Source organism: Vulpes vulpes, chromosome 9 (assembly GCF_048418805.1).
Source record: "Vulpes vulpes isolate BD-2025 chromosome 9, VulVul3, whole genome shotgun sequence".
Classification (NCBI taxonomy): Eukaryota; Metazoa; Chordata; class Mammalia; order Carnivora; family Canidae; genus Vulpes; species Vulpes vulpes.
The window spans coordinates 230,785-243,035 of NC_132788.1; the positions used below are offsets into that span (position 1 = coordinate 230,785).

General features: G+C 70.9%; 1 protein-coding gene across 2 annotated transcripts; it reads right to left on the minus strand.

Annotated features, from left to right (window-relative positions):
* Positions 1-2,807: 2,807 nt before the first annotated feature.
* BOK (BCL2 family apoptosis regulator BOK) lies at positions 2,808-11,801 on the minus strand. 2 transcript variants are annotated; one of them, XM_072718896.1, is made up of 5 exons: positions 11,510-11,801; positions 10,084-10,335; positions 7,904-8,032; positions 4,110-4,273; positions 2,808-3,374 (listed from the first exon to the last, which is right to left on the minus strand). In XM_072718896.1, the coding sequence occupies exons 2-5, from the start codon at positions 10,304-10,306 to the stop codon at positions 3,249-3,251; spliced, it is 642 nt and encodes a 213-aa protein (XP_072574997.1). In that variant the 5' UTR covers positions 10,307-10,335; positions 11,510-11,801; the 3' UTR covers positions 2,808-3,248. The 2 variants fall into 2 exon arrangements, with proteins under 2 accessions (XP_072574997.1, XP_072574999.1); XM_072718898.1 differs by lacking the exon at positions 11,510-11,801 and adding an exon at positions 11,254-11,441.
* Between the last annotated feature and the right edge of the window lie 450 nt (positions 11,802-12,251).

The window sequence follows — 12,251 nt, forward strand, 5'->3', positions numbered from 1 at the left end:
GGGCCTACGGAGGCCCCCAGAGACCCCCACGGAGACCCCGCACAGCCAAGGGCCGGGCCTCCTCACGGTGCTTAAGGCCGGGCCCCGAGATCAGGAGTGACGTGGGCGCCCCCGACCCTGGTCACGTCCGCATTCGGGGACAAGTGCCCGCAGGAGTCCCCGTCATGTGCAGCCGTGGGCTCTGGAACCACTTCCAGCAGGAAGCCGGCAGGAAAGAGCCGGCCTTCAATCCGCAGTCTGCGCCCTGCTGTCCCCGGACACGCCACTAGGCCAGGGCGGCGGCCCTCCTGGGTGGGTGGCCCCCGGTGCAGCCCGACCGGGAACGGCTTCACACCTACCGTGGCCGTGCCGCCTGGCCATGGCCCTTCCCTCACCGCGTAGCCTGGGAGCCGCTTCTGTGCTCAGACACAAGACACGACGCATCCGTGCCATTTCCAGCTCACATCTTGGGATCACAGAAGGTTTGACTTAAATTCTTTGATTTTACCTCTTCTGAGATGATAAGCCTTGGTTCTTCGCAAGACTAATGTCGTTTGCTTTATCCTACAGATACCTGCAGTGTTTGCAGGATGATCAGACTGGGGTTAACAGCAGGACCACGCCTGAAGTTTGCAGTTTTTCCCTCTTTTTTTGCACCTTTCCCAGCAAAGAGATAAAGTCAAAATATAGTGTAATGGGGGCAGCCCCAGTGGTGCAGCGGTTTAGTGCCGCCTTCAGCCCAGGGCATGACCCCGGGGTCCCGGGATCGAGTCCCACATCGGGAGCCTGCTTCTTCCTCTGCCTGTGTTTCTGCCTCTCTCTGTCTCTCATGAATAAATAAAATCTAAAAAAAAGTTTAAAAAACTAGATTCTGTAGGCTTAAAGATTTCAATGTAAACTTAAAAATCGTAAAAATAAAAATGATATAAAAATATATATATATATATAGTATAATGGGAATAATTTGTTTACCCGGGTGCTCATCTCACCGACCTGACCTACATGCTCTTTTCTTTACTTAAACTCCCACAAATCGAGGGTTCTCAAGTTGGCTTTGCTTATGTGAAACCTCCCACGTGACTCCACCGTCAAAACTGTAAAATCAGGCCGACTTTGCTGGGCTGCACGGGGGGCGCAGGTGGCGCACTGGGCAGGTCCCCTCGTGCCGCACACCTGGTGCTTCCGGTCCCCGGCTGCTCAGATGACATCACGATGACCCACCTGGCGCCCGGGGCTCTGCCGGCGGGGGTGGGGCAGGGGCCTGGGGGCTGCAGCGCCAGGGGCCCGTCCTCACCGACCAGCCGCTGTGGTCAGCTGTGGGGCTGGCCAGCCTCCCGGGCGGGGAGACGGAGCTGCCGTGTTGGGGTTTCCATTACTCTTTTTTTCTTTTTCTCCTGGATTTTTGTAGCTGATGAGCTCTTTTGAATTAGAAACATTAATCCTGATATTCTTAACGTTCGGTTACAGCGTTTTTATTGAGGTACAATGCACTGTTACGACATAAAGTTCACCATTTTCACCATCGTAAAGTGTGTAAGAGCTAGTGTACAGTCCAGTGGCTTTCGGTATGTTCACAGTGTTGTGCGACCGTCACCTGTGTCCCCCCCAAACGCTGTCCCCAGGAGACCCGTGACCCGCGAGGCTCAGCCGGGCCCAGCCCTGGCGACCGCACCTGTTCTGTCTCAAGTCAAAACATTTCGAAAAATGTTGAATGTGATAAACATTTCGATCCAGTACGTGTTCTGTCTTTTATTGTGGCTGAACGTTGAATCCTCCGCAGGAGTCCGGCCCACTCCCCGGCTACGGAGGACGGCCCCCACCGCGGTGCGCCCCGGGATCGCCCGGCCCGCGTCCGTGAGCGCAGTGACCGGCCGTCTGCCCGTGCGTGTCAGCAGGCCGCCGCCGCGTCTGGCCGGGGCTCGCGTGGCCCAGCGCCCGGCCCCCCTCACCTCCCCTTTCCAGGTTCTTCCTGGCTATTCTTTGCTTTTTTAAGAGAATTTCCTTCCATGAACTTTTATGATCAGTTTGTTTAAATCCAGAAAAACCCCACTGCGCTGAGTTTACAGGGAGGGCACTAAGTTTATAAACGGACTCAGGGAGAGTCGTCTTCGGGTTTCGGCTCCGGACCGCGGCGGTTCTGGCTTGTGCTCACGGCCCCGCGGCGGAAGGCGCCGAGCGTGTTGTCACCCAGGCTCGCACTCGTGCGGGCGGTGCACCGACCCGTGTCACTGTTGCTGCTGCTGCTGTGAGCGGGGCTGCCCTGCGCCGTGCCCTGTCCCTGGAGGGCTGGGGAGGCGGCCCGCCCGGGGTCCCCGCGGCCGCAGACCTTGCTGCCACCTGAGCCTGCCTCAGGTCCGGGTCGGGGGTCAGGGGGGAAGTGGGCTCCAGCCCTGGCGAGGGCACGGGGTGGGGGGGGCCAGGAGCCGACGACGGCCTGGTGGTCGGGGTCCCCCCTGGGCTGCGAGGCTGGGTGCGAGGGCAGGACCCCGATGCGTCACCCAGGAAGGGGCGTGGCCCCCCACCTGGCCCCCCCCCCCCCCCCCCCCCGTGCCCCTGGCCTGAGCAGGGCAGCCTGGGAAGGGAGTGGGGGCTGCGGTTGGTACAGGACCCGCCTCCTGCCCCGCGGGCTTGAGCGTGATGTGCGTGTGGCCGTGGGGCAGCAGGCCCTGGGGGGACGCCGTGGAGCGTCTGTGCTTGTGCTCGTCCTGGGGGATGGCCTGCCGTCCCGGCCCTGGCAGTGCCCAGGACAGGCCCAGGCAGCGGACATGACCCTAGTGGGACCTGTGCACACCAACCTGGTTTGGGCACGTGCATTGCCGGCCTGTCCCTGCCACACAGGGACCTGCCGGGAGGGGACATGCTGCCCCGCCAGAGCGGATTAAGCAGCCGGTGTGTGGGGCCCGTGTGCTGCGGGCGAGCTCGCTGAGACCCCACAGCTCCCGCCGCCCGGCCAGGCCAGGTCCCCTTCCGCCCGCGAGGCCCACTCCGCCCTGCCGTGGGTGCTTCCCGGAGGGGCCGCGGGCATGGGGGGGCCTGGTGTTCCCCACGCCCTGCCCTTTGGACCCGGGAGCGACCTTGACTTCTGGCTCCAGGAACGGGACGAGCGGTTCCGAGGGCCGGGGCCTGGATGCGGGCTCAGGGCAGGGCCTCCAGCCCCGAGGCAGGGCCCCGACGGCCGGCGCGCTCCCAGGCGGGGCGAGGAGGCCGAGGCCGTGCGCGGGGCCCCGGGCTCGGGGGGCCTGGCTTCAGCCCGAGCGCGCGGCGGCCGCTCATCTCTCCGGCAGCAGCACGAGGAAGGCGGCCTTCAGGAAGCGGCCGAAGCTGCAGAGCGCGGCCACCAGCCAGTGCGAGCGGAAGCCGGGCTCCGTGCTCACCACACACTTGAGGACGTCGGTCTGGAGGGGAGAGGGCGGGTTAGAGACGAGCGCTGCGGGGGGCGCCCGAGGCCTTAGGGGAGGTCCCAGTGGGGCAGCCCAACCCGAGGACGGGGAGGACGGGGAGCCCGAGGCCGCGGGCCCGGCAGGGGAGAAGCCCGCTGTGCCCGTGTCCCCGCGGCCACCTGCTCCTGCCCCCGGGGCTGCAGACGCCCCCGCAGCCCCCGCCTGGGGAGCACCACGGCGCGCTGCCCCCCAGAATGGGTGGGACCGGCTCCCCGCAAGCCCACCGAGCAGCAGGCCCAGTTCTTTCTCCTGCCGGGATCGAAATCTGCCCTGCGCTCTGGACCTCGACCGCGGAGCCCACTGGCGTCTGCAGCAGCGGCCGCGCGGCAGGCAGGAGGCAGCGGCGTCGGGTCTGTGCTGAGGACTGGCCGCAGCCCGGGTCCCGGGGGGCCGCCCCACGAGCGCCCGCGGCAGGGGAGACGGCAGCCCCGGCCCGAGCTCCAGCGCCCTCGGCCGCCACCCATCGGGGTGAGCTCTCCTGTGGGGGCTGCACCCGAGGCCCGGCCGGGGTTGGGGCGCCTGGTGCAGGGCCTGGTCAGTGACGGGCGATCCCTCCCGGGCAGCTCCTGCCCCGCGGGGTCTGGGCTCGGGGGAGCGGAGGGCAGGTGGGCAGGGAGCCGGGCAGTGGGAGCAGGGGAGCCCCAGCATCCCCCTGCAGCAGCCCCCCCCCCGCACCCCAGGTCCCCTCACCCATCCTCCGCGCCTCCGCAGCCAGGGCGCCAGGGTCTTCCGCACGAACTCCCCGAGGCAGTCAACGAGCGCGTGGACCAGGGCGGGCTGGGCCTGTCGCACACAGTCCACCGCCAGCCCTGCGGCCACGGAGTACAGCGACACCACCTTGCCCCATGTGATGCCTGTGGGGAGACATACGGACGCTGGTCAGCGGGGCCACAGCAAGGGCCTGGGGCCCGGCCGCCTCCCCCTGCGCCCACGCCCACCCCCAGTGGTTCTTGGCGGCGATCTCCAAGCCTCCGGCACACAGCCGCGCTCCCGGCCAGCCCTGCCCTGCCCAGCGGCCACTGGAGGACGCGAGGGGACAGCGAGAACCCTCAGCAGGAAGGGGGCCGAGGCCGGGGCTGCAGGGACCCATAGGGGACCGCACGCACGCACAGGAGGGGCCCCACGGCGCGCCCGCCCCTGGCCCGGCCCTTCTCCTCGAGCCCAGACCCGGGTGCCGCCCCCGGGGGCAGGGCGCGGGCGCAGGGACCCGTCACATGCCGGCGAGAACAGAAACCGTCCAGAAGCGTGCAGGCGGCGTCTGCGCACCCGGGGAAAGGATGCAGGGGCAGCACCGCGGGAAGGGATGGGACACCTGCCACCGCGCAGGGAGCACGGAGCCTGGGCCACGGCGCTCAACAGGCCACGTGGGCGTGTGGGCCCAGAACAGGAACCCAGGGTGACACCGGGGGCAGGGGTCATGGGGGCTGGGCGAGGGGGTGTCCTTCCAGGGCGAGGAGACCGGGGCGGTGGCCCAGGGGCCGCTGCACGGCGCGTTTCACGGCGCTTCACTGCGATGAAGGTTTCATCCCAATAAAAGAACGACCGTGGAAGCCCCGGACCGCGTCCCTCCTGCGCCGGCCACTTCCCGACTCTTCCAAAATAAACCCAAGTCCTGGGGCGCCCGCTGGCTCCGCCGGGGCGGCCCGTGACCCTCTCCACGCGCCACGCTGGGGCCACAGCCTCCTTAGAGAGTGAAAACCCACCGGAGCCCCGGGCGCCTCGGGCCCGTCCACCACCCGGGTCCCCGCGCCCTCCAGGTGCCGTCCTGGTGGCCTGTCCCGGCCCCGCGCCAGGGGGCAGGTGAGCCCCAGGGGGCCGGGGCCCCGCGCTCTGCTCCCGTTGGGCAGGAGCAGGGTGGTTCGGCCTCTGTGGCCGCCCGGGTGGTGCTGCCCGCGGCCGCGCCGTCCTTGTGCAGGGGTCACCCCGGCGGCTGAGGCTCGACGGCTCCCCGGGCGGCGCCTGGCCAGATGCACGTCCTCCCCAGAGAACCGTCTCTTCTGATCCTTTGCTCATTTTTGGTATTGGTTTCTGAGACTTGTTTATCTTTTGTATTTTCTGATCTTTCTGCGGTAAAATATTTTGCTCTTGTAATAAAAAACAAAACAAAAAAGCCTCCTGCCAGCTTCCACTCAGGGAGGGGAAAATCCCTTTGTCCCTGAAGGGGGCTGAGCAGCCACAGGGCCACAGCTGCCACGAGCGGCACCGGCGGCGTCTCCCCCACGGGCACGGCCGCTTGGAGACGCCCCTAGACCTGGCCCGCGGCCCCCAAGACGCCCCATCACCGCCGGAGCCGGACTCAGGCCCGGCCTGCACCTCGGGGGGGAGCTGCCAGGAGGACGAGCGCGGGGCACCGCGTGGGGGTCAGCGTGTGCTCGGCCACCCGGGGCCGCGGGGACGGGACCGAGGTCGGCAGACGCCACGTGGCTGGGCCGGCGTGGGGCGGACGCGGGGCGCGGGGAGGCCTGGCAGCGGGGGCTGGAGGCGCTGCGCACGGAGGGGATGTTCTCTCCCGCCTCGATGACGACCCCGACTTTAACCGAAGCCCCCAAGTGGACGGAGCAGCTGCGGCCTGTGCCCACCCTGCCCCTGCCCTCCCCCATCTTCCCCTCCCCCTCCCCCTGCCCAGGCCCTCCCCCATTCCCTCCCCCATCTGTCCTCTCCACCCTCCCCCTGCTCCTCCCCCACCATCCCCCCACCCCAGCGCTTCTCTGGAACTCTCAGGCCTGTACCGCCCTGAACAAGGCCAGGCAGCTGGGGGGTGCTGCATCGGTCCCCTGGGTGTGGGGTCCTGTCCTGTGCCCCGCCTGTCCCACCCCCCCCAGGGGCCTCCCCCGCCCAGCAGGCCGCCGCGTTCCCACAGATAAGCCTTCCTTTTAAAGGCAGACCTCAGCTCCGGAGACAGACACAGGGCGGCCACCCACGCGCCAGCAGCGGCGGGGACAAGGAGCCCGGGAGGCCTGAGGGTGGTCCCGGCCCACGTGCCCTGCACCCCACCTGCTGCCCTCTCCCCTAGGCGCCGTCCCAGGTCACCCTCGCAGGGTCGCCTGGGACCCGGGTCACCACCCAGGACACGCTGGAGGAACCGGGCCCCCCCACTGCCCACCAGGCACCCCCATCACGGGGTCCTGGCCTTGCTGGCCTCTGCTGGGAGGTCAGTGCTGGCCTGGCCGCGGCCTGGAGACAGCTGGAGGCTACCGCTGGCAGCCCCATGTCTCTGGCCGTCCCGTGTCCCCAGCACACTGGCCGCAGCTGAGGGAAGCCGCTCCCGTCAAGCGCGGCTCTGACCCTGCTGTCCTCCCACCCAGGGGTCAGTGGAGCTTCCATGGGAAGGTGCTGGAGGTCAACACGGGGCCCCCAGGGGGCTGGGGTCTGCCTCCGATGGGCTGAGGCGGCTCCTCTAGTCCATCTCCTCTCCCAGGGGGGCCTGGGGGGGCCTCCGGCAGACTACGGGCCCCCTGCAGGGGTGGGGACTGTGGCTCCGGCCCGGCCCGCACCCTCACGCCCTGCCCTGCTGCTGCCCTGGTCTCCTAGGAACAAGGACACCAAGGCCCAGGTCAGGCTGGCCGGCCACAGGCTCAGAGCTGCCTCCCGGAGGAGGGGGCGTGAGGCCTCCCTGCCCCCCCCCCCCCCCCCCCCCCGGGGCCCTTCCAGGAAGCCCCAGCAGGAGGCTGGCCCAACGCCCATCGGGAACACTCCAGCTCTATGGCCCTCAAGCTCTCTGCCCCTGAGGGCTGGGACTGGCCGTCCCCTCATCACAGGGTCCCCTGGCTCAGAGCAGCACCGAGAGGCACGATCGCAGACAGGGGGCGGGGCTGGCACCTGTTACACACGGGGATACAGGAAGCGCGTGTGCCAGGATGGGACACGAGGCCGCGGGTGGGGCGGTACGGTCTGTGGACCACATAGAGGGGACAAGGAGGTGACACGGGGACAGGACAAGGTTCAGGGGGATGAGTCAGCCTGGGGGCGGGTGTACACACGGGAGGAGCAGGAGCAGAGGACACAGACGGGCCACCAGGGGGTTCCCAGGTGAGTGTGGGCCAGCCAGGGGGACAGGTGAGGCAGTCCCCCCCAGACGCTCCCCAGCAAGCCACTGCACCCGGGCTCCTGCCCTCAACGTCCTGCCCTGACGCGGGGTCCCCCCCGAGACGAGCCTCTGACCCAACAGAACGGGGCTGAGCGAGTGACGCTGTAACGTCTGAAGTGACATCACAAGAGCCTAGCGGTGGCCACCCAGGCTGGGACACTGCCGCCCAGGACCTGCTGCCAGGTTCCCCCGGGCCAGGACGTGCGTGACCCACTCAGGACAGCCTGGCCCCGCAGCCACCGGGCAGCAGCACCAACTCCGCCCAGTCCCCGCGCTACGTGGGCCGGCTGGGTCCCCCCAGTCCGCAGAGCCCAGGGTGCCGCACGTCACGGTCCGAGTCGGCCCGGGCTGCTCTGTGCTGGTGGCTCTGGGGCCCGAGGCGCAGGGCCAGGCCTACCTCCAGAGAAGATCTGAGATGCCACCGCCAGGAAGGCGTCAGTCACCACGCTCTCGGATTGCAGGGAGATGTTCAGCTGGCGCGCCACGTTGCGGTAGACGCTGGGCCGGATCAGCTCCAGCTCGTCCCCTGGGCAGGCGCACGGTGGGGTCAGGGAGGCCCGGGCCTGTGTGACCCCAGCCTTGCCCCCCCTGCCCCAGGCCTGGGCCCACCCGCTGCTCATGGCCCCGGCTGCACCCGGCACCAACTGGCCTGGCCCCTGACCCCTGACCCTGCTCAGCCTGTTGGATGCCCACCCCCGCTTGACCCCACCATGGCCCGGGGACAAGAGCGAGCGGGCACAGCGGGCACCCCGACCTGCCCCGGGGCCCGCCCCCCTCCCCCCACAAGCCAGCCCCCCGCCCCCACCCAGGACCAAGCCGGCCGGGCCGGTGGGGCGGGATCCCTGGGACGAGCCGGGCCCTGCCTGACGGTGACTCACGGCCGCTGAGCGCTCGGGGCAGGCGGGCGGGGCAGCAGCCAGGGCCACGCGGGCAGGGGCCGTGCCAGCGCCCCCACGCAGGTGGGGCTGCCTCGGGGGGCGTCCTTGCCGGGCGCAGGCACGGCGCTGTGACCCAGGAGCGAAGGCCTCGCCTGGGGCCCCAGGTGCCGCCCAGACCCGGGCTCCCGGAGCCGCGTGGGCGTGTGTCGCGGCCCTGCCCGCTGCCCGCTCGCCGAGGAATTCCACGCGCCCAGCGCCGCTGCTGGTGCAGCCAAGCAAACGGAAGCGCCGCGGACCGGCCGGGCTGATGAGGGCGTCTGTGCCATCACGGGCCGGGCCGCACGCCACGCAGGCAGCCCAGAGTGGATGCAGAGCAGACTGGCCAGGCTGCGGGCAGCGGGGGGCATGGGAATTCCTAGGGCGGCCGTTCCCACGCAGACCTTGGGCCTGGGCACCGGGGCACACTGGGGGCGCAGGGGCTCACGTGGAGGGCGCAAGAGCAGAGTGCAGCAGGTGGGCGTGCGCGGGAGGACTCGGGGGCCTGGGGCGTCCCCCTCCTTGGCCACTGGCAGGGCTGAGTGCCAGCGACCGCAGAGCCTGGGCCACCCCTGCTCCCCATGACCAGGCCTGAGGCGTCGGGGCGCCCGAGCAGGGTTCTCCAGACAAGTTTCAACAACAGGGACTCTGGCCTGGAGCAGAGGCAGCGCCGGCTGCTGCTCACGGACTAGGACGCCGGGCGGCTGGGCCGGGGCAGGACGTCCCGCTGGTCCCCGGGCGCCGGCGGCTCTTGGGACACCAATCTCTCCAGGGCCCAGAAGGTCCCCCGGCATCACGCCCACAGCCCAGCTGAGCACACGGCCGTCGGTGGCCGACCTCAGGGGAGTCCAGGTCCTCCGACCCCCGGGGGTCCCCAGGCCCGCCAGCCGGCGGTCTGCACCTAGGAGCCTCTCCCCTCCCGAGGCCCTGGGGGTGAGCACCCCTCCCGGTGGGCTTCAGACGGCCCCCCGTGCCCCCCCACCCCCTCCTGGGCAGCTGGGTCTACGCAGCCCTGCTCTCAGGGTCCACATGAAACAGGAACAAAAAAAAAAAAGAAATAGGAACAAGCCGGCACCACGGTCAGCCTGAGAGGCAGGGTGTCCCCCGCCACAGAGCCCCGCTCCGACCCTGCCCACATGCCATCGGGCCTCCGTGTTTGCTCCCCACTGCCCACTCTGAACAACCTCAGCCCCGGGCGGGCAGGGGGTCACCTACTCCGCGGGGCTGGCCCCACCCTTCTGAGGTCCAGACCCCCAGAACGTGATAATGGTTACTGTGCTCCGCGTGACCTCACTCCAACCAAGCACCCCCAGACGTCCACACAGGCCAGCTGGGGTTCTGCCTGCCGTGACCCTCCGGAGCCCCAGTTTCCAACGCTAGCAGCCTCCAAGCAAGAGGCAGGCAGCGGGATTTCAGGCAGGAGACAGACTTTCCAAAACAAACATGGGGACACGTGGTCCCACAAAGGGTTCCTGTGCCCAGCTCAGTACAAGGGTCACTCGGGGAGTCTAGGCTTCCGCCTGGAATCTGGGCCCCGCAGGCATCGCGGGGGCTGGGCCCGGCGGGCAGGGGCCTGGGGGCAGGGAGGGGCGGGGGTGCCCTGCAGGCTGACCCCGAGCCGGCCCTCGCCCTCCCCGCCCTCTCCGGGCCTCCCCGCACTCACCCAGGCGCAGCAGCACCGCGCACACCTCGGCCAGGCGGCCCCCGGGGGCGGGAGCGGCGCGCTCGGGCGCGGTCCAGGCCAGGCCGGCGCGCAGCAGCCGCGCGTGCACGAACTCCCGGCCCAGCGCCTTGGCCTGGGCCACCAGCTCCTTGTCGCTGGGCGAGCGGTCAAAGGCGTCCATGATCTCCGCGGCGAGCACCGAGGAGCGCCGCAGCACCTCCATGGCGGGGACGCGGGCCAGGGGCGCGGCACCTGCGGGCGGACAGGCTCAGCGGCCCGGCCCGGCTGGCGCTGGGGAGCCCGCCCCGGCAGGAGGGCGCCCCGGGGCGCGGGGAGGGGGAGCAGGGCGAGCGGGGAGGGGGCCCCGGGGAACGGGGAGGGGGGCGCGGGGAGGGGCGAGCAGGGCGCGCGGGGAGGGGGCCCCGGGGCGCGGGGAGGGGGGAGCAGGGCGCGCGGGGAGGGGGAGCAGGGCGCGCGGGGAGGGGTCCTGGGGCGCGGGGAGGGGGGCCCGGGGAGGGGTCCCCGGGGCGCGGGGAGGGGGGAGCAGGGCGCGCGGGGAGGGGGGCCCGGGGAGGGGGGAGCAGGGCGCGCGGGGAGGGGGCCCTGGGGCGCGGGGAGGGCGCGCGGGGAGGGGTCCCCGGGGCGCGGGGAGGGGGGAGCAGGGCGCGCGGGGAGGGGGAGCAGGGCGCGCGGGGAGGGGGGCCCGGGGAGGGGGGAGCAGGGCGCGCGGGGAGGGGGCCCTGGGGCGCGGGGAGGGCGCGCGGGGAGGGGGCCCCGGGGCGCGGGGAGGGGGGAGCAGGGCGCGCGGGGAGGGGGGAGCAGGGCGCGCGGGGAGGGGGGCCCGGGGAGGGGGGAGCAGGGCGCGCGGGGAGGGGGCCCTGGGGCGCGGGGAGGGCGCGCGGGGAGGGGGCCCCGGGGCGCGGGGAGGGGGGAGCAGGGCGCGCGGGGAGGGGGGAGCAGGGCGCGCGGGGAGGGGGGCCCGGGGAGGGGGGAGCAGGGCGCGCGGGGAGGGGGCCCTGGGGCGCGGGGAGGGCGCGCGGGGAGGGGGCCCCGGGGCGCGGGGAGGGGGGAGCAGGGCGCGCGGGGAGGGGGCCCCGGGGCGCGGGGAGGGCGCGTGGGGAGGCGGGAGCAGGGCGCGCGGGGAGGGGCGCGGGGCGGAAGGACCCTTGCCTTGGGGACCCCAGATCTTTAAAGATATGGTGTCACATCCGTTCGGGTCCCGAGTTAAATCGCAAAGCTCCGCGCGGCCGGGATCGGAGGGACCGCGGGGAGAGGGCGCGGGCTCTGGGGCCGCGTGCCCGCGCTCGAAGACGAGTGCGCGGCGGCGGAGGCGCGGGCGGGGGCCGGGCGAGGCCGGGGGCGGGCGCGGGGCGGGGGGCCGTGCGCCCCAGGACGGGCCGGGTCCCCGCGCGGCGGCCCAGCTCACCTCTGCCGCGGCATGTCGCGGGCGCGGGGCCGGGAGGGGCGCTGGCCTCGGGTGTCCGTCCCGAGCGGCGAGGACGCGCCCGCCCGTCGCCAGCCGGTGCGCCCGGGGCCCCGCGGAGTGCGCCGGCCTGTGCGCCCTGGGGCGGCGGCGAGGGGCGCGGGGCGCGGGGCGCGGGCTCCGCGGGCGGGAGGCGAGGCTTGGGGCTTCGCCTTCTAAGGAAAAGGCAGCCCCCGGGGCGGAGCCGCGGCCGAGCTTCCCGCCGCCTCCCGCCCCGCTTAAGGAGGCCCGAGCGAGTTCCCGGCGCAGCTCCGGAGGCCACCGGCCGCCGCCGTCCCCGCGACCCCGGGCGTTGCCGCCTGGCGCCGGCCCGCAGCTGGCTGCGCTCATTGTTTCCTAGAGGTTCTTTACATATTGTGGATGCGCGCCCGGGCCTGCCGCGGGCCTCCGGGGGGGCGGGGGCGACCCGGTCCTACTGCAGGCGCTGCACAGAGCTCCTTGCAGTGGGGGGCGATCCTGAGTAAAGTCCAATTTATTTCTCGTTTCTCTTATGATTACTGATTTTTCACTAGGACAGTCTCTGTTTTCTTTTAGAAGCTTAAATGTTGGGGATCCCTGGGGGGCTCAGCGGTTGAGCATCTGCCTTCAGCTCAGGGCGTGATCCGAAGTCCTGGGATCGAGTCCCGCCGGGCATCGGGCTCCCCGCAGGGAGCCTGCTTCTCCCTCTGCCTGAGTCTCTGCCTCT